A 27,912-nucleotide genomic window follows, 5' to 3' on the forward strand; every position below is an offset into this window, starting at 1 on the left:
TCTTAAATTTCTATCCACTCGCAGGTTTTTTTTCACGTTTTTGTCCACCTGGTGCGGCGGCGGCGGGAGGCTAGCTCGTCTCGTCCCGCCTCGCCGTCCCTCACGTCGTCCATCTTTGTAGTTCTGATCCAAGACAGTTGGGTTATTTTTTTGTCATCTCAGGCAACAGACAAAAAAGAAAAGAGAGCCCTCTGTCCCGCCCCCTGACCTCTGACCCCTCGGCTCCCCCGGTGGAGGCGCTCCTCCTCGGGGCCCCGGGCCCTCGGCGGGTAAGAAGAACAAGTGTGTGTGCAGGTTCAGGGGTCTCGGTCTGTCCCGGCCTCAGGGGGGGGGCGCCTGGAGGACTCGTTCCCTGCTTAGACCGGTTCCCCCTCCGATCTTCTGTCTCTCTCTCTCTTTCTCTCTCTCTCGCTCGATTCTTCATTCGCTCTCTTGCTCGTTCGCTCGTTCAGCCCAGGCCTCCAGACTCCCATCAGCGTCTCCTGGAGGAGAGAGCAGACATTTACTGTAGAGAGCTGAGCAACACAACCACCGGGTCCCGCTTCTGTCCACCTGATGGATTTATTGTTTTTTTCAACTATCTTTTTATTGAGAACAAGTTATAGAAATACAGTCATATACACAGATAATACTTTTTGATTTTTTTTTACAGAACAGAGTGCTGCATCCCAATCTAAGAAAATTAAATAAGTAAATGAGAATGAAAAAGAAAAAGAAAAGAAAAAGATAATATCAATAACAAAAATACAAGTTACAATATAAATATATTCAACAGATATGGATAATTAAAACAGAGAAAAAAGGAAAGTGGAGGTAATTTGACAGTAAAACTTGAGAATAACTGAGGATCTGGTATTTGTGGATTCATGAATTATCATGAGGGTTTTTAGTTTACTAATACAAGACATCACTGGGTTCCAGGTGGAACAGAAGAGGTCTTTTGACCCTCCAAGTGTAAATTTAATTTTTTCAAGACTTAAATGGAGCATAAGGTCACTCACCCATAAGGAGGTACTGGGTGGTATGATGGGGGATTTCCAGTGTAACAAAATCCTTCTACGGACAAGTAGAGTGGTAAATGCTACAATGTCCTTATGCTTATTGATAACACCTGATGAATTTAACTCTAATATTCTCTCTTTTAGCTCTGTGTTTGGTCTCCACCAACTCCTGACAGAAATATCTCTCTGTAGCTGCCAAAAGCTCCACTATGTTCACCAGGTTCCTCTCCTCACGTTGTGCTGTATTTATTTTCTTCCACTTCTGTCATATTGTATGTGTGTTTTATACGTTTGGACGGGTTGATGGCTAATTTTGTTGTCCTAGTACTTGTTACTCTTATTACACTTATTACTTGTGCAATGACAATAAAGGAAATCTGAATCTGAAGTTTCAGTCTCTAAGTGAGCTGGTAGAGTGCAGCAGCTTTTTACAGATTTTTTTTCTGTAAAAATGACGCTAACAGTTAGCTGAAAACTTTAAAGATCTTTGAAGCAGAAGAGTTTGATGACAATTCTTTTAAATTGCTAAAAAGCAATTTTTTATTTCAAAGATTTATTATTTTCCCCCATCATTTTAATGTAATTTAGTATTTTATTTATTTTTTCTATAATTTTAATTTAATTGTATTTATTTATAATAATAATGATTTTTTTTTCAAAGTTTTTATTATATTTTCATTATTACAACAGACAAACAAACATCGAACAAAACAGACAGAGTGGAGGTCATAAAAAAGTAAATAAATACAATAAAATAAGAAATAAAATAAATAAAATAAAATACAAAATCTAAAAAAAATAAACTAAAAATAAGACAGGCAGGTGAGTAGGCAAATAAACACATCTTTCTTCCAAAACTATCCCATTTTTCTTTTATCATATCATTTTCACAATTTAACCTTCCCAACATCTTCTTATTATAAGGGTATTTATGTTTTTGTATTCATTTATTATTTTAATATTTTTTTCTTTACTTAATATGTCCACCTGATGAATATATGTCTAAACAATGAGCTGAAACTTTAAAAACATGTCTCACATCGATAAAAGCGGTTTTAAAATCACTATTGCTATGTTGCTTTTTAATTTATTTTTAGTTATCTATATTTCATATTTCTTTCATCCCCCCCATTTTTATTTAATTTATGCATTTTTTTATTTTAATTTGCTTACTTAAATTTAGATTGTTTGTTTTTAAAAATCACTATTGCTGTATCGCTTTTTAATTTATTTTTAGTTATTTAAATTTCAATTTTTTTTTTCATTTCCCCCCATCATTTTAATTTAATTTATGCATTTATTAATTTTTATTCATTTAAATTTATTTGATGTTTATGTAATATATATCATCACTATAAGTCTTTATCTTTATTTATATAAGCCATAAAATGATTATTTAATATCTATTCTCATTTCTTTATCTCTCCATGTATAGAGATATTTACCTGTGTATACTTACCTGTCTATGATCCATTTATTTCCTGCAAATTTCAATAAAGAAAACAGAGACAAAAAACAAAAATGCAAACTAAAACCTAAACATAAATGCTATTATGTGTCCTGTGCATTAATTTCATCCACAGGAGGAACTTTAAAAAAGGATTTATGGATAAAATACCCAGAAAATAAAATATTTTATTTGTTGCTAATCCAGTAAATTAAATACTTTAATTATAATGAACCAAAATAAGGACATGAGACGTAAAAAAAGACACAAAGGGTGCTGTGGATGTTAAAGTATAAACTTCAAGTAATCTTTATTTCCAAATATTTCCAGAACGTTTAAATAAAAAAATCTCACTTTCACCTGAAAATCAGAATCAGTTAAAAGTGCAAATATAAACATAAAACCTGCTGAACTTAAACTAAGTGTCTGCAGCTTCTCTCTGGCGTTTATTTAAAGGCGCGGCCGGTCTGTCCCTACAGCGCCACGTGTCTCTGCTCTCTGTCTCTGCCTCGTTTCTCACTCTGATCCAGAGAGAGCAGCGAGGTGACCGTGAGCCCTAACGTCCTCACAGCGTCCTCATCCCAACACACTGTTTTGATCGCGTCTCACCTTCCTCCGGTCTTGAAGATGAGGTCGGCGTTGGGAGCGCCTTTCGGGTGCTGGTAGCGCGGCCGGCGCTCCCGGTTGGTGTTGGCCGGCGCCGGACGCTGAGCGAGGGACTGCATCATCTCTGCAACACACACAGGGATAAGAATTAATTAATTTAATGTTGTTATTTTTATTTATTTATTTTCTATATTACAACGATTGTTTTGATTCATTTATTTATTAATTTATTTTCAATTAAGTTTTACTATTTGTGTTTTTTTTGTTTATTTATTTTCTATATTACAACAATTGTTTTGATTAATTAATTTATTTTCAATTAAGTTTTATTATTTGTGTTTTTTTTGTTTATTTATTTTCTATATTACGATTGTTTTGATTAATTAATTTATTAATTTATTTTCAATTAAGTTTTATTATTTGTGTTTTTTTTGTTTATTTATTTTCTATATTACAATTCTAATTGTTTTTATTTATTTATTTATTATTTTATTTTTAATTTTATTTATTATTAATTGAGTCTTTTAATCATTTTTTCTTACAATTTTAATTTTTTTAGTTTCATTAATTGTAGGGATTTTTTGTACATATTAATTTTCTGTTTTACAATAATGACTTTAATTTTTTTTAAATTACATTTTCAATTTTATAATTAATTGTGTGTTTTTTTTGTCGTTTTTTTTTTTTTTTACCATTTTTGAAATTAAAATCAATTACACTTTTTTCCATTGTTTTCTTCTTTTTTCTTTTAAATTTTCTTTTATTAATTATGTTTTTTAAAATGATTCTGTATTACAGTTATAATTGTTTTCATTGATTCCTTTTTTAATTTTATTTTCTATTTTATTTATTAATTGTTTTTTCTAATTATTTTTTAATAGTTACAGTTGTTCTAACTTTTTTATATATATTTTACATTTTATTGTATTATTAATTGTAAGTTTTTTTTAAATATTTATTTTAATTACAATTAAGATTATTTAAATTAATTATTTTTTTATTTCATTTTATTAACATTTTGTATTTAATATCTATTTATATATATATTTTTTTGAAATATGTTTCTCCTACATCTTTATGCTTGTTTTTATGGAGGAAAAACAAACATGACAATACTGGGTTTTGTTAGCTCTAAAACCTGCAGCATACAGATAATTATAATAAGAGCTGACATCACATTATCAAGCTGTGTGGATGTGGAAATGTCAGTTTAATATGGCTTTAAAAATCAGGACAAAACTGACACTAAATCACAAACACAAGCAAAAGTTTTGTAATAAGTCGTGTGGTGAAAAGCCAGAATGAAAAGCTGCAACACGGAAATAAATGATCTTTTCTGTTATCAGCTTGACCTTGAATGTGATGTGTCAGAAAGAGAAACAATGTGGAGCAGCACACCCTGATGCTGTGATAAAGGTCGACTTTTATGTCTCTTTGTGTTCTGGTGAAACACAATGTTTGTTGCAACTGAAGTGAGTTGTAAAGTTTTGCCAAGTGAGAAGTAAAAACACACACAGATCTGAACAAAGATGCTGGGTTTCCCCCCAGGAAGTTCATACACAGAGGTGTTGATCTATTATTGTTATAACTGTCATGGTGATGGATCAGAATCTGAAGGTGTTTTTTGTTTTATTTGTGTCTATATATAACAATTTGGCCAGTGCTGCTGTTTTTTATGTTGTTTCTGTTGTTTTTTAACTCCCCCAGGGATATTGATTGTACAGATTGAATGGATCATGAAGGTGAGACTGCGTGTCGTACCCTGGTAGTCCTCCTGCTCCTGCCTCTCGTTGATGTCCAGCGTGAGCTTCTTCATCCTCATGCGCTCCTCCTGCTCCGCCTGCTGCTGGTTGAAGTGGTTCGCCGCCAGGTGGGACGACAGCGGCACGTTCAGGATCTTATACTGTCGACCACAAACACACACGTTAACACCACGTTCAGGAGATTTGGTCAACAGATTTTAGACTCTAAAAACTGACATGAAGTTAGTCTGACCAACTGTTGATGATGTTTCTTTTAACCCATTTTAGGCGGGAAAGCATTATCGCATTTCTACCATTAAAACTGGGGGCATTGTTGCGTTATTTTACCATTAAAGCGGATATGTCGTTTTGTAGTTTTTTCCACCTATTTTCAGTCTCTTGGCCAATGAAATGCATCAGAATACATGTGGGAATGTTGCAATGCAACATGGGACTTTTCCAGAATTTTAAAATCCTCACCAAAAAAAGGCACAAAATGACAAAAAAAACAAACACAAAAAGACACAAAATCAGAATACATGTGGGAGTGTCGCAATGCATCATGGGACTTTCCCAGAACTGAAATCATTGCGGAAGACGACTATAGCGGAGAGAGCTCAGATATAACAGCTATAAGCTCTCAAATACTTTTTGAATTTCATTTCTATCTGCTACAGAGGCTGAAAAATCTATTATTTAGTAGGAAGCGTTGACACTTCTGTTGAATTTACAGAAAAACTTCAGGTTTTAGGGGCTTATTTTAAAATCGCCCAGGGGTTTTATATGCACTTTTTCTAGGCGTTTTAGGCTCAAATTCTTTGTATAATATTTGAAAGCTATATACATAAAACTGGTATCATATAAAACTACAAGATCTGAAGTTAGGCTCAATTTAAGCGAAGAAAAAACTAGCATGGCAGTCTTCAAACCTCAAGATATCTGAATAAAAATGGGTTCTTTGGATACCCACAAGTCTCCCCTTTACAGACATGCATTTTACGGCAGAAACCAGATTTACAGTATTTGTGTAAATGTTCCGTAGTACAGACATGAGAAAGTTATCTACTCACTCTTTCTCACACACACACACACACACACACACACACACACACACACACACACACACACACACACACACACACACACACACACACACGAAGCTTTCATTCACCGCTGCAGTAACCTGGTGAGCTTGTGTGTGTGTGTGTGTGTGTACAGAGAGAAAAGTAATTTCTCATCCACACACCTACAAGGATCCTCTGTGTTCTCTCCCAGCCTCCATATGAAAGGTGTGTTTTTTGTTGTGTTTTAGTGCTCGTGTGTCTCTGGCAGCTGTCCTTTAAAACAGACTGAACGCTCCATTAACGCTCACAGCGCTGGCAGAGACACGCTGGACACACCCTGCTGCAGCACAACAACCAGTCTCTGCCCTCAAACCACACATTCCACCGCTGCAGCCTGACCAAACACACACACACACACACACACACTCATATGTATATGCACAGCTACGAGTCCAGAGTCAATATTATTCCTGCTCTCAGCTAGACTGAAGCGAGTGTGAGAGGGAATTTCATTCAGCAGGAAGTTTCAGTAGGAGACAGTGAACGAGTATCACAGCTCTGTAAAACTGTGCTACAGTTCATGTTGCTGTGAATCTCTGAAATGGGTTAAAGATACGTTTAAAGTCAATGAAACTGAAGTGAGAGCGTCGTCAGCTTCTGTACTGAGACATTTCTCAGTGAAACAGAATATTTGAGTCACAAAAGTGATTTAAATCTAATTCTCTGTGTTTTACTGGAGGTGGTCAGAGTTCAGCTCCATACGGAGCTTCAGAGGACAGATTCAGCTCCACAAACACATAAAAGAACAGAGTTCTACCTCCCAGTCCTCTACATTCATGCATGTATAAAGAGAAGTGATACAGTGTTGGAGGCGGGGCTCTGCTGATTCCCTATGAAAGCTGCTCAGTGGCTCATGAAGCCAAAAAAGTTTGACTTCCGTGCATAAAAGTGACCCTGATCTTCTGCATCTACTGGCTCCATGGAGCAGTGAACTAAAGACCTCGAGCCGGCTACTTCTGGTTAAATGCTCCACTTACTTAAATGTGAATAAATCGATTTAATCTTACAGCTCTTCTAGACTTTCCAAATGTTTTTGGACTGAATGGAATCAAATTCTGACAGTGAATCAAGAAAAGTTTGAAAAAAGTCTGTGGGAAAAGTCTTTCTGCAAACCTTGCTAGCATGAATTACTGAGTTTGGTTTTATCCAAAACATATTTAAACACAAAACACATTTAAATATGAAGATTACTGTGAAAACTAACCTCATGCCGCTTCAGGGGCTAAAACATAAAACATTGAACTCCTTGACATTATCTTTACAGTTTAATCTCAGTTGATTTAGTTTCACGATCAACAGGAACTCTCTTTTTTTCCCTTTCAAAATAAAAAAGCGTCAAAAGCGATTAATCAATTAATTGATCGTTAACGTTATAGAAAATCGAGTTGGTAGGTTTCTTCCAAACGCCCATCTAGTCACGCAAAGTCTCATTTGATTGGATTAACTCTTTACACAGCATAAAACTGTTATTTCGGAGGAGAAAAGACAGGGATTTTGATGCAAAATTACTCTTAATCTGATTTTCTGTCACATATTTGGGATATATCAAAGATAAATGAAAAATTAACAGAGAAAAACAGGGTAAAAACTGGGAAAATTTATTTTCATTTAACTCTTTCAACCCTGGAACATATTGAGAGATTTGAGCACAATTCTTTGAAAACAACACCATTTATCTCAGCCATCAGAAGCTTTTGGAGCATGTTTACCTGCTGCTTGTTTCCTTTGCGTGTGAGCATGACGAACTGCATGGTGTCGGAGATGTCCGCCTCTCCCTCCCCGATGCACGGCTTGTCGGAGCCGCCTTTCTTCAGCTGACTCTTCAGCTGCAGAGGGATGGCCACGTCCAGCTGGTGGACCTTCACCGTCTCTCCGCTGCGCTGCTGCAGACAACAAAACACACCAGATTCAACTTTCAGGGACGTTTGAATCAAACAAGACTTTATTCTGTAACTTGGCGTATATTGTGTGACTGAAAACAAATGAAAGTATTAAAAAGGGATCTTTTAATGTCAAGTATAAACAGTAAAATCTGCTTGTATTGATATTGACTGTCTTGCACTATTACAGCTTCTATATAACTTTGCTGCTACTTCTACACTGTGACCGCCGATTCTCTTCTCTTATTTGTTTATTTTTAAATGTCTTCATCTACTGTGCACTTTATTTATTTATTGTCTACTTTAGTGTTAGGATAAGTTTGTCTCTATTCTTTTATGCTGTGCACTTTACTTTACTTCACTTAACCCATTTAGGCCTAAAACGCCTGTAAAAAAATGCCTGTAAAACCTCTGGTCAATTTTAAAATAAGCCCCTAAAACCTGAAGGTTTTCTGTAAATTCAACAGAAGTGTCAACTCTTCCTACTAAATAATAGATTTTCAGCCTCTGTAGCAGATAGAAATGAAATTCAAAAAGTATTTGAGAGCTTATAGCTGTTATATCTGAGCTCCCTCCGCTATAGTCGTCTTCCACCATGATTTCAGTTCTGGAAAAGTCCCATGATGCATTGCAAATTCCCACATGTATTCTCATTTTGTGTCTTTTTTTGTCATTTTGTGTCTTTTTTGGTAATTTTTTGTCTTTTCTTAGTCATTTTGTGTCTTTTTTGGTCATTTTGTGTCCTTTTTTAGTCATTTGGTCTTTTTTTGGTCATTTTGTGTCTTTTTTAGGTGATGATTTCAAAGTTCTGGAAAAGTCCCATGATGCATTGTGACACTCCCGCATGTATTCTGATGCATTTCATTGGCCAAGAGAATGAAAATAGGAGGAAAAAACTACAAATACTACAAAACGACGTACCAGCTTTCCCGGCTTTGATGGTAGAATAACGCAACAGCGCCCCCTGTTTTAATGGTAGAAATGCCGTAAAGCTTTCCTGCCTTAAATGGGTTAAAGTGTTAGAAATGTCTTGTCTTGTGTTCACCGATTCCTTAGTATGTCTGCTACATGTGAAGAAATTGAGAATAAAGCTGATTGATTGAACAGAAGGAATGATTACAGCAAGCAGGACCTGTTTCTGTGTTTATATGGGCCCCTGGCGGATGTTTTTAGGCTACATACAATGTGCAAACTTTCACCACTTTCATAAGTCGGCCAGCATGAGTTTACCTGCAGGTTCTCCAGCATCATCTTATCCAGAGCCTGGATGAAGTCTTCGTCCTCGGCGCAGGCCACGTGCTTCAGGCCGCCGCCACGGATCGTCACCTCCTGCACAGACAGACACGTTAACAAACCTTTACATTAACACTGAACATCTCACATCAACAGCTCTTCTTATAGACGTGTCTGTTCTTACGTTGTTCTCCTCATCGGTCTCGTTTTCTTTGTTGGAGTCGGTCAGGTAGTCGGTGTTCTCCTCCTCCTCTTCCTCTCGCTCTTCTTCTTCGTTCTCTGACCCTTCCTGTAGAAAACAAGAAACAGCAAAACAGCGTGTTAATCCTCTGGGGTCTATGATAACGTGGCTTTTTTTCAAAGCGCCGTAACAAAAAACAAGGTCACAAAATAACAAAAATAAAACGATCTATATATATATATATATATATATATATATATGCAGCAGCGATCAGAAGTTTGGGGTCACCCAGAAAATGTGTGTGTTGTTTTCCAAGAGAACAAACTGTTTTATTCATGAACTGAGTTACAAAATTAATCAAAAATATAGTAGAGACTTTGACAAGGGTAGAAATAATCATTTCAACCTGTACACATCTCCAGCTCTACCTCTAGATACTCTTTTATTGCTGTTTCTCAGTTTCCAGCTGTGCTAACATAAGGCTCAGGTGTTCTAATGATCAATGAGCCTTTAAACATTATAAACGTGGATTAACACAATGTGTCACTGGGACATATAACAATATATAATAGATATTTCATGAGGAAATCAGCCGTTTACAGCTTTAATAGTAATTTACCTTATTGACAATGTCTACACTTTATGTCTGTTACTTAAATTTTTTTTTAAATGTGCTTTTCTTTAAAAAATAAGGACATATTTAAGTGACCCTAAACTTTCAGCGGTAGTGTATAAATATAATTATTGTTTTTATGGGGTTATATCTGTATATAAAATGACTCCAAAGTTCACAGAGACAGAGACTGTTAATGTCCAATAAAACATAATGGTTACTGTTGAAAGTCTCCTGAAGCTAAAGATGACCTGAAGCCTACAAAGACTTAACAAATGTTTCCACCATGAGCTCTTTTAATATAATCAGTGACAAGTAATATTTTTATTTCACTGGCTAGCACTGCAGTGACAAAATGTGTTTTAACCAAATGGAAGTCGGAGGACTCTCCATCACCAAGGCACCTGAAAAAAATATTATATATAATGTATAATTGTATAGTAAAAGAAAAGAAAAATACCCCTGAAATCTTGAATAAAATTTGGGATCCCTTTCTCAATATTTTGCCCTCTTGATTCTTTTTGTTTGAAGTAGCTTTTCTTTCGTTCCTTATTTTTTTATTTCCACTTCATACTTCAAGGCGTGCAGTCAGTAACTTCTTTTAAATCACTTCTTAAAACCCACTTTTATAAACTTTATGCAATGCTTTTTATCTTATCGCTCCTTTTTACTTCTTTGCTTTTTTACTCCTTTAACCTTTTATTTTCTGTTCTATTTTCCTGCTCTGTCTCTTATTGTTTTTATTTTAATGTAAGAATTGTTTTTAGCCTCATGGCATCATTCTCCTTGTGATTAGCTGCTCTCTGTCCAAGCATTTTGTAAACTGCTGTTTTTAAAAGGTGCTATATAAATAAAGTTATTATACCTTGATTGCATATTAATTACCAATCAACTTACTACATATCAATCCCTTTTTTCTCCTATTTATTTAATGTTTTTGTCCTTAGTGTTTAGCTTAGTTCCCTTTTTTAAAAATATATATATCGTGTCTGAATCAGCTCATATGTCTGAAGCACACAAAATAAATATATCTATAAAATTTACAAAATGTATATATTTTATAAATATGTTTGAATATTGTACGTGCATTGTAAAATGTATGTTCTGCTAATTAAAAAAAAAAAAAAAGCAAAAAAACTTGCACAGTCAGAAAGGAGCGTTTTGACTGAAAAAATGCTGACAACTGAAATTCTGGTAATAAATGACTCAAAAAAATCCTGCTGGAATGTGAGTCACAGTTTATAAACTCTCTAAGAAACGCTGGCAGGGACTTCAGCTCCTCACACCCAGATTCTGAGCCTCCTCTCAGTTACTCACGATGCTCTAAAGAGTTGGTCCAGAATAACGCAGCAAGAGTAGCTCTTTCTTGTGGATGGAGAACTAATGTTATTAAAATGCACAAATTATTAGGTTGGTTCGATGTAAAAACTAGATTTTTGTCATTACTGATGGTCTTTATAAAGAATGTCCTAATAACAAAATCACCTCTTAGAAGTCATTATCTAAATATCATCTTTAATTGATGAAGCTGTCTTTTTTGTGTTGTTTTGTTTTCTATTTGTTTTGTGATCTCAACCATGTTTTATGTGAAATGTAATTACGTATTGTCCGTGTGTTCTTTTTGTTTCATGTTATATATTCATATAATGTATGTCATGTCTGTTATCATTCTACATTGTATTTGTCACACTGAAATATGATGACAGACTCCAGGAAGAATAGCTGCTGCTTTGCAAAAGCTAATGGGGATCTAAATAAAAAACAAAACAACCAAACAAAAACAAGCTGAGTGGACAAACAGGATGCAGTTTTGGCGAGTTATATCATCATCACAACAAAAGGACTCACATCCTCTTCTTGCTCGTTCATCTCGCTCTCATTGCCCGACTGCTCCTCGGTCTCTGCGCCTCCTTCCTCGTCGTCATCACCGTCATCGTCCTCCTCGTCGAGGACCTCGCCCTCGCTCATGGCGCTGGAGCGCCCGTCCTTCTCCATGGCCAGACCTTCACCAGAACACACATTTAAAGATGAGGAAACAGGAATAAATGTGTCTCTCAGGATTAAGAAGCAATAATCAGATTAAAAACAGGTGGATCAGACAGATTCTATCATAAATACCTGGAAGCCCAACCCGGGAGAGAAACTCCACTCAGACAAAAGCTTCACTTATAAATAGAGCAAATATTCAGGATCTTATTATTCTGTTCTACCGGTCAACCTGCATGATGATGATGAAGTGCGACCAATTATGGACTAATTGTGTAATTGTGGTGACGGCTAAAAAAATGAAGTCAGGCCGGCGGCGTGGACGTGGAGCTGAAGATCAGGTCTGTGTGACTCAGGGAGGAATGTCTGATCCTGGTTAAAGTATGAAAGGTTGAACAATGGAGCAACTGTTTAGCTTCAGGGGGCCTCCATCAGCCTCATCCATCACTTTCTCTAACACACACACACACACACACACACACACACACACACACACACACACACACACACACACTTATTACATAAGTATTATATATTATATATATTTATACAAGTTTTACCACTTCATATTTGTCCTCTATTGCATTTATTTGACAGCTATATTTACTGATTATTTGCACAGTAGGATTTCTATCTGAAAATATGTCATAAAGTTATATTAAAACATTAAATATGCTGGATTAAAGATTAAACCAGTTGTTTTCAAATTTTTTTACCTGTGACCTCCTTGTTTTTCTGTTTTTATTTAAATAACTTTACTTACTTAATATTTTTTTTTATTTAAAAAAAAATTGTTAATAAAATGCAAGGATTTAAGAAAATGAAAAACTAAAAGTATAATTAATAATATAATATATAATATAATTAATAATAATTAAAATTTAAAAACGAAAAACATTTATATTTAAATAGTATTTAAATAGCATAATAAATAAATAAAATATATAAATGAATCAACAATAATAAAGGGCTCTTTTACATTTATATTTTTATTGTAGTTTTTTCCTATTCTAGGTTGATATTTTTTGTCAATGCACCAAAACACCAAATCAAATTTCTTGTATGTGAAAACCTACATGTCTGAAAATGCTGCATGTTATGAACCTCATAGAAGTTTGTGTTACTGATGTTCACGTGCTTCAATAAAAATATTTGAAAGGGAATTCTTCGCAGCTACAACAGTAACATGCTGCTCTATCACTTACATCAATATTAACAGACTAATAATGTCCCATTTAATAATGCAGGTAAAGTATTTTTATTTTATGGACATTTTCCTAATAAAACCTGTGATTGCAGGGCTTGTAATTGAGTATTGTCCTCCAGGAAAGTCACACGGTGTCACTCTCTCAGAGGGCGGAGCTTATTTTTTACATTCCTCTCTGAACATTCACAGTCAACTCCTTGAAACTGCGGAACAAAGCCGGAGTTGCTGCGCTGCTATCAGAGCTGAGAGCTGCAGAGTGAGATACACCTGCTGCACAGACGGTTCATTCTCCCCCCTCTCTACCTCGCCCCTCTCATTTCTCTTCTGTCTCTTTTGTTATTGCATTCCTAATATTTCACATTTCTGCCTTCAAAGCTCTTTTACAATTATTACAGATTATCACAGCAAAGCAGTTTGACACCAAACTGAAGGATTGGTTCACTCTTTTCCCCCAGTTTATCTTAATGCATGACTTACATAGATATATGTACACTCAATAAATGTTCCTTATGAGTTATGACTTCAAGAAAGAGACTCTTGAACTCAGGTGTACTGGGGACAAAAAGAGAAAAAAATATGTAGCTTTCAACCTGATGGAAAGTGAAATGAAGTCAAGAGATAAGAGTGTTATCCGATCTGTAATATATATTTTCAAAATAAACTTATCTATATATACACTACCGTTCAAAAGCTTGGGGTCATGCAGAAAATGTTTGTATAAAGTTTGGAATTTACTACCGTTAACAACAAAGCTCACATTTTTTTTAAATTTAGGTGTTTAATTTTCTGTGACAGCTACACTTTATGCTTTAATTAACTTTGGAAAACAGCTCGAGACATTATATGAGCTATTGCAGCAAATAATAGTGTTTGTACGACTGAATAACAGGGGAAACAAGGGTTGCAACTAACGCTCATTTTTCCAGATCAAGTCATCCAACACTTGTTTTTACGATGAATCCTTAAGTCTATAAAATGTCAGAAAATAGTGGCATTATTCACAAATGGCTTGTTTTGTCGGACAAACAATCCAACACCCAAATATATTATTTTTACGATGATACAAAAGAAAGAAAATCAAACAAATCCTCTCATTTGGAGAAGCTAAAAGCAAAACCAGAGCATGACTGGCATCATAATAAATGACTCGATTATCAAAGTCAATTGATGCACGTCACTGTTTTTGATGTGAACAAAACCACCTAAATTTAACTTTATGCACAAAGAAATTCTGCAAAAGACGTCATTCATTTTTGATTCATAATTATCCTGAACACTCTTCATTGACTGGGCTGTCTGAATGAGTGCATGTGTCAGGTATGTGTGTGTTTGGATGAGCTGAACCAGTCTGACAGACAGCGAGGAGTGAGGAGTGATGCAGCAGGAAGTCCTCCTACACACGGAGGAATGCTGCTCAGCCGGGGCGACAGAGAGCGACTCAACCAGCGAGACCGGCTGCTCCTCAATCACTCACATCCTTTACGCAGTAATTATGTGCCGGATATAGACTACTATCCTCTGTAAGTCATGTAGGTGTTATATTATGTTCCTACCTAGTTTGACGAGCACCTCCCTCTCCAGGTCGGCGACGTGTTTGGTGGCCTCCTCCAGCGAGCAGCTGAGCCTCATCTTGGGCCGCAGCAGCTCCAGAGTGTCGCTGATCATGTAGTCGATGTCGATGGGGAACGGGTGGTCCTTCGTCCAAACGTCGATGCTCTTTTTCCACCAGATGTACCGCTGCGGAAACACAACAAAATATTATTGAACCCTCTGAACATCAAGCCATTTCAGGGTGTTTTTTCTTTGCTCTTTTTATATTCTCCTCACTGTGTCCTTGTGTTTCACTGCAATATATAAAATCAAAATAAATTGATAAGTCCAGCAGCTCTATGGAATCGGCACAACCATAGCTAGAAGTGGGAACAACTCAAACATATCTTTGTGCAGAATAACACAGTTAGAATCATAAAAGTGACCACAAGTGTCACAAATATTGGAAAAAACTGTTTTCTCCACATATTGAACTATTGTCATGTTTCAAGCCTCTCCTCTCCTCTCTGCTCTGCTCTGTGTAAACAGCCTCTCCTCTCCTGTCCTCTCCTCTCTGCTCTGTGTAAACAGCCTCTCCTGTCCTCTCCTCTCTGCTCTGTGTAAACAGCCTCTCCTGTCCTCTCCTCTCTGCTCTGTGTAAACAGTTTCTCAGTGAATATTTGTCACGTGAACGTTCGTCTCAGAATCAATCATGTCTTCAGTGTCTCTGAGGAGCAGAATTTAATGTTTTTAACAGGATCTGGTTAGTGCAAATGCTTTATTTTTTGGCAGCATTTAAATGAGACATGTAGAATAAAGTGATGTTGACAGAAACATCACAATTTTAACCTTCGTTTGATTTTCTAAAGGAAGTTTTTGCAACTGAGGACAAGTTTAAGTACTTTCTTATCCTTAAAAGAAAGTGACTAACCCTGTATAAAATAGTATTTGATTAAACACATTTTGGATGCAGATACTGCAACTATTTGCTGATCCTTTCTGACATATATTTCCTTAAAAAATGTACAAGGACAGTATACTTTTTGTTCAAAATTGTAAACTTTAATAAATGCATTATTAGTTATTATTCTCCTTTATTAATTCTGATTAATTTACTTTACACTGAGAACCTAAAGAAGGCAGGGACCAAAGATGCATTAGAAGTAAGACCTACCTGGAAGTAGATGAGGAAACAGTCGAGCTTCCTCTTGCTGGAGCCGCGGTCGAAGTACTGGCCGCAGGTATCCAGCAGGGTGCAGACCAGGCGGATACGGAACAGATGCTCCGGAGGGTCCAGAGCGCTGGGGCTGCCGTCCTGATTGATCCCGAAGGAGATGAAGGAGAAGAGGGTGCGGAAGATGACGGCCGACTCCACCATGCGGTAGTTGTAGAGCTCGCCCAGGAACTTGGCGCTGCTGATCCGACGCTGGTTGAACTTGGGCTGGTTGACCTGGCAACGGACAGAAAGGATTCAGATCATAAGCTTAAGTAAAAGTTGGCCTACAACATAGTAAAAAAAAACCTTTGCACATCTCTTTCATTATATTCATTTTAGCAATGGTTGTTTATATAAATTCAGAATTATCATTGGTTTATTATTTATAGGTAAAGTTTATTTTTAAAGTATACAGTGTATGTTTAATGTATGTTTGAATGCTGCTACTGGATGTTTGAATTTCTCTAGGGATAAATAAAGTATCTATCCATCCATCCATTCAACTAACCATCCATCCATCCATCCATCCATCCATCCAACCAACCAACCAACCCACCAACCAACCAACCCACCAACCAACCAACCAACCAACCAACCATCCATCCAACCAACCATCCATCTATCTATCTTCATGAAACAGGTGCACAGAAGTGGAATAAGTAGAACAAAATTTCGGTTCTAGACCTGTATCAGTCAAAATTATCCTGCAATAAAAAGCAAAATGCACTTAAAGAATTCAAAGGAAAAGTACTCCTTAACACCTGAATGGCTCCTATCAGATTTTAATGAATATTATACATTATATTATTGGTTTATTATTATGACTGCCACACAAAAACGTAGTAAATGTTTTATTGTTGCTGGACCTTTTACCTACTTAATACACTTTTTGTTACTCCAGCTGTTAAGAAAGGCCGGTATTGCAGCTGCACATGTGATGGGAGAATGCACAGTGCATGCACAGGGTTGTATTTTACTGAATTCATATTTAATGGGCTGCTGACAGATTATCTGCACACGTGATGAAAGAGTGCTGCTGAATGCAGCGCATTGTAACAATTCAAATAAATGGGCATACTTTTTCATGTGCATTTTCCTTCCAAATAAGTTAATATTTAACTTATTACTTAACTATTTCCCGGCTTAACTTCCAGCCTTACGTAACCCCAGTCCTGCTGATCAATATTTTCACATGTTGTCACTTTGTTGTCAGCGCCACGTGAAACGTTTGGAGGTGTTGTGCAAAAACCATGTGACTTCAGACTCAGAATGAAGCCGGGCGGCATTCTCCTGCAACATGTAACAGTGTTATTCCCACTAGTGACAGTAACAACATGAAGGTCCTCGAGTGTCAAAACTGTCAATAAAGATTAGTGAATGGCTTCGTTTGTCTTCCTGTCCTCTTACTGTAACTTACCTCACCACCCTGGACTCATCAACAGTAAAGAGATAAACCTGTCAATGCAAACGTTTTATCAATGCTACACAGTAGTAAACTTGTGATAACGCCGGTGCTGCAGATTACACCTGATACTTTACGACAACAGATATTCGTCTGTAAGATTTAAATCTAAAATACTGCTACTACTTTGTTTTGATCCTGTATCCTCTGCTCTCGTTTGCATATTTTCTCCGCTTTAGACACCTAATCTATTTTTGACAGAGCCTAGAGAGTAGATTGAGCCTGGCTATTTTCCAGATATAACACCCTTTGGAAACTCTGTTTATATATCTATATCTTAAACAACTAAAACACAGCCACAAATCTTTGATCCATGTCATTCATGACTGGACTTTAAATGGTATTCATTTCATCTAAAGGTTACAGCACAACACCGTAAGAAATAAATACAAGAGACACAATTAAAACAGACCAAAAAAGAAACAATTTAACTCCATAGCTTGCTTACTTATGAAAGGAGCTCAAACATAAAGGAAAAATTCTTCTGCAATTTTGCCGTGTGGAGGAGGGAACAAAACTTGGTTTATGTAATGCTTTCTCTCAACACTCCTTTTTTACTTCTTTTACCTTTTATTTTCTGTGTATCTGAGAAAGTCTTGTGAATGTTCCTCCTCTGTCTCTTATTGTCTTATTGTCACTTACTGTTTTCTTTTAACATAAGAATTGTTTTTAGCCTTATGGCTTCATTCTTGCTGTAATTAACTGCTCTCTGTCAAAGCACTTTGTAAACTGCCGTTTTTAAAAGGTGCTATATAAAAAAAGTTATTATTATTGGTTGCAGCTGGAACACAGTGCATTTCTAAAAAATGTAATACAAAATGTAATACAAAAGCAAAACAAACCTGGGAGTGGTGGGGAACTTGTGTAACAAGAGTGTAAAATCAGAGTGTAACTGGTGTTAATTGGTGTATAAGTTGATTATTCCAGCCACACACTTCTCACCTCCATGCCCAGCCGGATGTCCTCCAGCACTCCGTCCACCACGTGGATGCCCACGTCCTCCTGGTAGGCCACCAGGCCGGCCAGCAGGTTGGCCACGCAGTGGATGCTGTTGTACTTGACGTTCCAGATGTTGACCATGCAGCAGATGAGGTAGCTCTTCACCTCGGGGTCCTGCCAGGGCAGCTTACGCATCTGCCTCAGCACCTTCTCCGTGGTCACCTTGGACAGGTCCTTGTAGAGCAGCTTGCGGATGTACTCCTGCAGCGGGGGCCTCTTCTTCTTCACCGTCTTCTCCATGGGCGGGGGGTTGCAGTAGTAGTAGGCGTTCTCCACCATCGTCACGTAGCGGGCGTCCAGGTGCTGCGCCTGCTTTTTACGCATCATTTGTTCCTGAAACACAGAAAGGAAAATATTAACCATTTGCATTTTTGTAGCTGCAATCTGTTCAATAATATTCTTTACCGACATTATTAAGCAAAACCTTCAGCAATAAGTTTGACTGGTAACCAATCTTCTGACCAGGTAACTATGTTCAAAAATCTTAACTTTAAAAATCAAAAACAAAGTTACATGATTCAATCATGAACGGACCATCAAAAAACTATCCATCCATCCATCCATCCAACCAACCAACCATCCATCCATCCATCCATCCATCCAACCAACCAACCATCCATCCATCCATCCATCCATCCATCCATCCATCCAACCAACCATCCATCCATCCATCCATCCATCCATCCATCCAACCAACCATCCATCCATCCATCCATCCAACCTACCAACCATCCATCCATCCATCCAACCAACCATCCATCCATCCATCCAACCAACCAACCAACCAACCAACCAACCATCCATCCATCCATCCATCCATCTAACCAACCAACCATCCATCCATCCATCTTCATAAAACAGGTGCACAGGAGTGGAATAATTAGAACAAAATGTGCAAAATAACTTGCAACGTTTCGGTATTAAGATGTTGGTTGTTTTTAACTCAATGGTTGTTTTTTAACCCACCAAACAAGAGCAAAGGTTCAGTGTCGCAGAATCGCTAATTTTTTTTACTGTGAAATGAATTGTTTTTCGTCCTTTTACTGGTTTTAAATAGCAGGTCTGTTTGTTTTGGAGTGGAGGAGACCTTCGTGGATGATTTTTGCAGCTAATAAAGGTAATGGTGGTGAAAACAACAGCTCCCACGTTCCCCTGCTGCTTTACCACGTCACCAAACTCAAACATAACGACTTTATCCACTTAATCATATAAAACATTGAACTGACCAGCAGGACGCTGGTCCGCAGGTGGGAGTCGGGGGATCTGAAGAGGAAGCGGCCGCAGGTCTCCAGCAGAGTGCACGCCATCTCGATGTGGTGATGGGTGAAATCTGACAGCAGCATCTGTTGATCCACACACAAACACACTTTTAATGTTATTATTCTTATTTATTATTAGCACTATTTTTTTTACCAATAAAACATTCACACTGATAAAACTCAGAGACAACAAAGCCTCAGATTTCTTCTTTTTCCCACCTTGAGACAATGAAGAGTGTCAGTCTTGGAGAACATCTTGAACTTGGCCAGTTCTCCGATAAATCTGACGGTTTTATTCTTTGTCTCGATGTTGATCTGGTCCTTCTTACGAATCTGCAGCACAAACGTTAGTACAGCAAAATTAACAAAGGAAACTCAACTTTAAAACTCATAATATTGTCATAGAAACTCTATTGAACAGATGACATAATAAGAGGACCTACATGAAACCTGAAGTCTCCCTTCAGCATGGAGCAGAGGTCCTCGGCCACGTCTGACATGCAGGGATGAAGAGTCGCCACCAGGCGAGAGTAGAAGGGCAGAAGATCCAACCTGCAGGAGGAGAAATATGGAGAAATATCTTCCTCCAGTCCTTTCTTCTCAATCACTTGACACAGAAATAAACTGGGACCTGCAACCCTGAAGGATGTCCCGATTCCTTAAATGTACCCAGAGGAGTCAAGGAGTTAAGCGAGGATATCTCAGTGCAGCCTATGCTGAAGTGTTAACGCTGGCAGAAAGTCAATTTATCATCAGCAATTTATTTAATTTCGATATACTAAGTCTTTAAGGGAAAAATTAACAATTCAGGCATGGAAATGCAAATTAAGCAATAAAAATAATAAATTGAATCCCATTAATCTCTCATTGTGTCTTACAAAGTTGGAGCTAAGATGCAAGTAAAGGAAAGAAGATGCAATATAAGGTTTTTGGGATGAACCAGCTGCAGCACTCTGTTGATTTTTAGATCATAAATTAGGATGATGGCGCCCCCTGGTGGTGTTTAAAGGGACAGAATAAAGCTGGAAATATTCTGTAGCGTTCTTATTGCCCTTAAACACCATGAAAAGACCAAAACCAACAGTGAATGTATCTATCTATAAGTATTGAGCGTGTATCAAAGCCTGATATATCTTCATCCTCAGTGCCAAAGTCCTCAAAAAGCTTTACCTCTGTCTGGGGACGGTGAAGAGCGCTCGGACGAGCTTCCTCCTGTTGGATTTGGTGTTCATGTTCATGCAGAAGTCCATGGCAGCCTGCAGGAGTCAACACAGGGTGAATAAATTCAAAAGACACACAATTCTTTCCTTTTCAGTAAAAGCTGATCGTCTAGAAACAAGCCGAAAATACTTCAACAGTATCGTCTGGTCTATATTACGACAACCGCAGTCGGTGGACACTTTTAAAAAAAGTGTTCAGGCTAGGTTGTCCCTAGATGTTTTTTATCATTGTCTCTGCAACTTAATCTCCTCCTTTAGCTGTTTTCTTTAATGTACTTACCTGTGTCTTTTTATCTACTGCTGATTTTAACATGTCTGATTTTTCTCTTAGTCTTTTGTTTATTTTGTTTCTGGTTTTTTATTTAGCACTTTGAGATTTCTTTATGAAAAGTGCTTTACAAATAAAATGTATTATTATTATAATTATTATTATTATTATTATTATTATTATTATATGAACATCTAAAGCCCATCTTGAGTTGGGTTCTTTTGCTCCATACCTCAAAACTACCGTGTCAAGTATTGGCATTAAAATTAATAACAACCTCAAAATGATTCAGCAGATAAACTCTGTTGTCAAATCCAGAGAGGAGACAGAGCCTTTGCCGTTGTGGCCCCCAAACTCTGGAATAAGCTCCCCTTACAGATCAGACTGGCCCCTACACTGCCTGTTTTTAAATCTCTTAAAAAAAACATCAGTTCTCCCTGGCCTTTGAAGTCTCTGTCTGTTAGAGGGTTGCTTTTGTGCTTCGAATTCATGTCTTTAAATCTGTGTTAACTGTCTGTATTCTGTATTTTGTTATTCAATGCTTATTGTTGTGCAGCGCTTTGGTCAACGCTGTTGTTTTTAAATCTGCTTTATAAATAAATTTGTATTGTGTATGATGTCATCTCTACACAAAGTAAGGCCTTTTGTTGTAAAAATAACATGGACACTACTTTCAACTGAGGCATTTTAGTTTGTTCCTCCTCACCTTGTCGATGAGGTCTCTGTTGACACAGTTGGGAAGCTGCTGGATGAAAGCGTCCACGATCAGCTTCAGGTGAGACCCAGTGTTGGCCTCCTCATCCTCTTGTTCTACACATGCAGATACAACATGTTATATTAACTATCTTTATAGAGAACAGGTGTTTCTCTGAGTGCGGCTCCTGTTTACCTTGCTCATCCAGCAGTTTTTTGGCCAGCTCTTCGTTCTCGGCCTCGTCTGCTCCCTCCAGCTCCAGAGGTTCATCAGCGATGTCCAGAGCCTCCAGCTCCAGCTCCAGCTCCTCCGTGGTGCTGGCCACGTCCTTCCCCTCTCTGCCATCTGAAGCACACAGCAGCAGCAGCAGCACAGTCAGAACAAACACAGAGGAGGGATTCTCTCTCTTCATCTGTCTGAGTGATTTATGAGACGTACCTTTGGCGTCGTCCTTGTCTTTGCCCTGGCTGCTCTTCTCGTTGTCCTTGAAGAGGATGGCGGGGACGAAGGCCTTCAGGTCCACCAGGTTCTCGTAGAAGTTACGAGCGTCTTCGTCTTCCCAGATCCCTCCCTCCAGGTCGTACTCTCCGGGTTTACCAGGGGTGAAAATGTCAATGCCGGGGCCGTGCTCTGAGACAGCAGGGAGAAGACAACATTTAACACATAAATACACAAAACAAAAACTGTTATTTTACATCCTTTAAGTGGCAACAGGCTGCAAGTTCATTGGAAGTTGGAAATGCTAGGGAGGAAAAGACCTTTAAATTGAACAACACAGTTCACAACTCCCTTCTGACGAAAGAATGACGTTGTTCTTTTAAACCATCCTGTATGTTCCCCTGATCTAATCCCATTGAGAAAATTTGGCGATGGATGGCAAGGGAAGTTTACAAAAACAGACGTCAGTTCCAGACCGTGGATGCCCTTTGTGGAGCCATCTTCACCACATCAAGTCTCCTGAAAACACTCAAGTAATCAACAACAACAGCTGGGCTACTCACAACTGAGTCATTTTTTAACACTTTTAGTTCTGTTTGGGGTTATTTTGGGTTACGGTCTTGAACTTTTGATGTTAGAGTTGAAATGCAGTTTTCAATAAATTGCCTAATCTATTTTTTTTGTCTCTTGCTCCTGTTTAATCTTTATTTCATAAAGAGAGCTTGTAATTTTCCCCCGGTCTTAAGATTTTGTTCAGGAGTGTATTTCTAGAATAAAAATGTCACACACCTTCCTGCACAGTCTTGTCCTGAGGCAGCTCCGGCATGTTTTCATCCAGCAGATCAGCCAGGGACTGTGTGTTGGCCAGCAGCTTCTGGTACGAAGTGGCGAACTCTTCATACTGCTTGTGTCTGTCCTCACTCAGCTCCCCTTTGGAATGTAAGATACGCCTGAAGAGGAGGAGAAAATGTTAAGAGAGGGCAGAGCAGCAACAAATAAAGACCAAGGAGCACTACCTGAGGTGGGACACTCACCTGTTCTGCCTCTCGGTGTTCTGCAGCTCGCGGTGGTCCTTCTTCAGGTGTTTGGTGAGGGAGGTGAAGTATTCCCGCAGAAGGTTCTGGAAGGGCTGCTGCTTCTCCGTGCTGATGATCTCGCTCGGAGGGAAGGTCAAGCCGAACTTCTCCGCCGCCAGTTTCACCTTGCGGGGCAACAGACCGGCGATGTCGTCCCCGCAGTGCTTACAGAAGCTGATCACCACAGAGACGTGGGTGTGCGTCTCCCGGTCGGTCCCGATAATGTTCTTCAGCTGCTCGTAAATAAGAGAGAGCCCCTCCTTGTCGGTGAAGAGGCCGACGATGGTGAGCTCGGCGATGAAGCGCAGGTCTGTGCGCAGCTTGCTGACGTTGGGCGCCTTGTCCTCCTTCCTCGCCTCAAAGTGCTTCTTCCACGCCTGCAACAGTAGCGGAGCGAACTCGGCGTAGCGCTGGTGGAAGAGGGAGCAGAGGTGGACGGCGCAGCCCACGTCAGAGATCTTCAGCTTGGCCTCCACCACGGAGCACACGGCCTCGCCGATGTACTTGCTGAGGTTCAGAGAGTTAAAGTCATTGGAGAGCGCGTCTCGCTGCTGCTCGGTGAGCGTGCGCAGCTTCTTCACAAAGGCCGTGTTCTTTTTAAGGCTGGAGTCCAGCCGGCTGAAGAAGGCCTCCTCGGGCCGACCCTCTTGGGCGTTCTGGTTCTTGCTGCGGAGTTCCTTCCTACTGTGGTGGCGCTCCCAGGCCTCCTGGTGCAGCTGATGCCCCTCCTCCTTTTCCCTGCAGAAATTAAGGTAAAATAGAGAAAGATTCATAATCAAGACATGTAACGTAAAAGAGTCGGTACTTGCATTGGGTTTGGCTTTCTTGAGGTTCATGTAAATTGAACACAGGAAATATAAAGATTAAATATTGCAACAGCAATGCATCACTTCCTTTTTTCCCAGGTCTCAACATGTTAATGTAAAGGAAAGATTTGATCTATAAAAGTTGCAACACGTCCTTCTTTGCACAAAGAATACAATGAAGTACCTTTAGAACCAGGCAGGTTTTCAATGCAGTTATTTACAAGTTTTTATTCAAGTATGCTACATACAGTTATTCTCAGAACAAGTTACTCAGTAACACGGATGCATGCTCTCAGAGAACTATAATAATAAAATAATAATAAAAATTGATGGGTATAAAGAGGAGAGTGTCAGTGTTCCATATATAAGAATATATGAGATATAAGAAACATGTTGATTGGACATTTAGAATTTTGATTAAGTTAAAATATATTTACTGAGTGAAAAAAGAAAAAAAAAAAAGATTATTAACTCTCTGAATCTCACAACAGCCACAAGAAATTACCAAAATCACATCATTGATAACAGCCAGAAACTGTAAAAAACAGAAAAAACATCTGTCTGTGATGTAGCTCTGACCTACACTGGATTTTTAGCCTATATTTGTTAACATTTGGGCAAATTTCCACCTAAAAAGTATGCAGAGTTAGCTAATAGCAGTTCCTATCTGCACAGTTATCATGAAAACAGACAACCATCACTGAATTACTTTGATACTGAAGATTTTAAAAATGTGATGATTTTCAACAGCAAAGTCACTTACTTCAGGAGAGCCGCCTCCTCCTCTCGTTGTCTTTTGGCCTCGTCCTCTTGCAGCTTCCTCTCCTGCTCCTCCTGCTGCCTCTTCTCATCCTCCTCTTTCTTCTTCTGCTCCTCCTCCGCCTTCTGTTTTTCCTCCTCCTTCTTCTTTCGCTCCTTTTCCTCCTTCTTCTTCTTTTCCTCTTCGAGTCGCTTCCTCTTCTCCTCCTTGCCACTGTCTTTCTTACCGCTCATTTTGGCCTCATCTTTGGTCTTGTCTCGGGCAGACCCTGGTCTCCTGTCAGCATCTCTGTCCTTCTCCTTCTCCTTGTTGCTGAAGGTGCAAACGTCTTTCTCATCCATGTTTACTGAGCGCTTGCGTTCAGCAGGCATACTGAGGAAAGACAACAAAAAAAGGTTGTTTATGAAGGCATCTCCAAAATCCTTGAAGACTCTTCTAACCATCTGTATAAATAAAAACAGACTGTTGCATGATAAAGAAAAACATTTTCTTACTCTTCCTAATTACCATAATTCAAATTAAAGTGGTGGCTGGAAATGTCTTTGTCAATCTCCTTTTTTAAATTGTACAGTCTGAACCAAAACTTTGGTGTTCCAAAAATTTAATTATCAGTTTTATTTGTGCAACTGATTTTTCTTACCAACATTTTAAGTTTTGATGCAAAATAACGTGAAATTGTTTGCTTCTGTTATTACAAAAATAAGGGAATCAACCAATATCATTTACAGCTACCTGGATGATGAACTTCAGTAGCAAATAAAGAAATTAAGACTTAAGATAGTGTTTTGTAGAAGTTTTTATTTAATATAGTTATATATTTTTCAAATCTGAAAATACCTTCAGAATAGCAGAAAATTACATTAAACACCCTCCTGTATTTTTTTTAAAAGATCACCAATTATCTTTTTAGAAAAAAAAATATTGTGACTCGTGTAATTGTAGTGATAATGACAGGCACAGTATTCTCACTTTTTATTTTAACATAAATTTATTTCACAATTTTTAGTTTTGACGTTCTATATAAATAAACATAGTTATTATTTAGTTGTAGTTTTAATCGCAGCGAGTCTGTCTGGCAGCTTTATATACTTTTCAGGTGACAGTTTTTTATTCCCCTTCCTGTACTGTGAAAAACAGTGTTTTTTAAAACCTGTTGATTCTGAAGGACAAAGTGTTTTCGTTCATTCATGAATTATCCTGCTACCAAATTTATTATCAAAAAGCTGAAAACATGGCTTTTTTCCAACACTATGTGAAATGTTTTTACAGATACGTGGTTCTCACAGAAAAGTGACGCTACAAACATATGACGATAATAAAGAATATGCGTCGCTGTACCCAACCGATATTTGATAACCAATAAATGAGAGAAATTTCATTTAAAATAATTCATAAATTGTATCCATCCAATCAACATATTGTTAGAAGATTCAAAAGAGACACTGATGTGAAATGCACTTTCTGTTCTGAACATATTGAAACTGTTACTCATTTATTTTGGTATTTTTGCCCCTTTGTCCAAGGTCTCTGGATAGATATTTGTAACTTTATTGCAAGCAATGTTGATAAAGATTTTAAGCTGTTTTGGAGGGATGTGCTAGTTGAAAATAAAGAAAAACTCAATTAATTATTTATTATAAACCTCGTCATACTGATGGCGAAATTTCATATTCATAAATGTGAATTTGCTCGAAGAACACCATCTTTTGTTACCTTTCACAATGAGCTCAGGCAGTACATCGCTTCTATTAAATTCTCCAACAACCAAAACGCAATTAAAACAGTTGATATTTGTGAACTATTAAATATATTACTGTAAGCTCCCCCCCGGCGTAGAATATACATATGAAATGCTTTTGTAAGAATTGAATATGTTTCTTATGTTTGTGAAACAAACAAAATAAAACACTGACAGGGAACATTTTACTACACATCCGAACCCTTCCTACTTTGGTTAGATACTTTTACTTAAATGAAGTTTTGATTGCAGGACTTTAACCCTGCCAGTCCACAAAAGCACTGACACACATACTTCTTCATTATGTCACATGGCATAATAACGAAGAAATTTCATGCCCTGACATCGAGTTCCCTCTAAAGTTCTGGCTTCAAACTCTGCCAGTTTTTGTTTGATGATGATGATGATGATGATAGGCCAAGTAAAGCAGATGATGAGGTCAAATATACGTAGTATAAAAGATAGAACTAGATCCTCATTTTACATATATATTCACATTTGCAACATTTAAAATTCTTACTGAGCATGATTATGTTTTGTAAGTTAAAAAACATGTATTTTAAACTCCAGTTTTATGTTTTAGGTTTTTTTTTTTTCTTTCTCCTGGGTTCAAAATGTTGATCCAGTAAGTCAAAGTGAAAAAATATTCATCAGATCAAACAGGTGAGGTACTGAAAAAAGGGATACAAACATGCACCAGCACAGTAAACACTTTTTAAGTGGCAGAATGAAAAGTATTCAAAAACTGACAAAATAGCCTAAGACTCCAAAGGGTTAACTTGTAATGGGTATTTTAAGTGGCTAATCAATACTTTTGCTCCAACCAAAGATCCAAATACATCTTCCACCTCTGTCTAATAGGCTACAATCAGAAAACATTCAATAAAGTCAACCAAACATCTAATTCTCCAGCTGACACACAGTCCGTTAGCCACCTAGCTTAGCTGCAGCGCTTTGGTTAGCACGACAGCTTTATTCTCCCTTTAATACATATGACATGGCAGATAAATTAGTTAGATATCAGCCTTGGGGAAAACAATCCGTCTCACATCATTATTAAGACGCTATAACGTTTTAAAGCCGTGCACAAATACATATTCAAAACAATTAGCATTAGCAAAAGCTAACGCCGTTAGCAGCAATGTAAACAAACGTTTTCACAGCGTTTAAGTGACAGTTAGTGCGTGTTAAGTAATCCTGGTGGAACCTTAAGATAATATACGCCATAAAAATATATCTAGCTGTTGTTATTTTCGGGTAAATATTGTTTTAAAATGATGAGGTTTACCTGCTAATTGTAGCATAACAAACATCGGTCATTAGCGTTGGTTTCCGTGTGAACCGCGGAAGGACCCTCTCATGTTGGTATCACAAAATATGCCTCACTGAAAATATCACTATTAATTCTATTCTAACTATGTTTTCG

The 27,912-nt window shown here is 37.7% G+C and overlaps 1 protein-coding gene across 2 annotated transcripts; it reads right to left on the reverse strand.

Annotated features, from left to right (window-relative positions):
* upf2 (UPF2 regulator of nonsense mediated mRNA decay) lies at positions 1-27,838 on the reverse strand. 2 transcript variants are annotated; one of them, XM_059326035.1, is made up of 21 exons: positions 27,775-27,838; positions 24,752-25,120; positions 23,141-23,920; positions 22,896-23,056; positions 22,107-22,298; positions 21,864-22,013; positions 21,681-21,784; positions 20,657-20,742; positions 19,930-20,038; positions 19,706-19,819; positions 19,454-19,570; positions 18,171-18,560; positions 15,725-16,000; positions 14,574-14,757; positions 11,676-11,830; positions 9,218-9,322; positions 9,031-9,129; positions 7,630-7,803; positions 4,816-4,957; positions 3,058-3,178; positions 1-479 (listed from the first exon to the last, which is right to left on the reverse strand). In XM_059326035.1, the coding sequence occupies exons 1-21, from the start codon at positions 27,804-27,806 to the stop codon at positions 473-475; spliced, it is 3,867 nt and encodes a 1,288-aa protein (XP_059182018.1). In that variant the 5' UTR covers positions 27,807-27,838; the 3' UTR covers positions 1-472. The 2 variants fall into 2 exon arrangements, with proteins under 2 accessions (XP_059182018.1, XP_059182017.1); XM_059326034.1 differs by having other exon boundaries at positions 1-482.
* Between the last annotated feature and the right edge of the window lie 74 nt (positions 27,839-27,912).

Source organism: Centropristis striata, chromosome 22 (assembly GCF_030273125.1).
Source record: "Centropristis striata isolate RG_2023a ecotype Rhode Island chromosome 22, C.striata_1.0, whole genome shotgun sequence".
Taxonomy (NCBI): Eukaryota; Metazoa; Chordata; class Actinopteri; order Perciformes; family Serranidae; genus Centropristis; species Centropristis striata.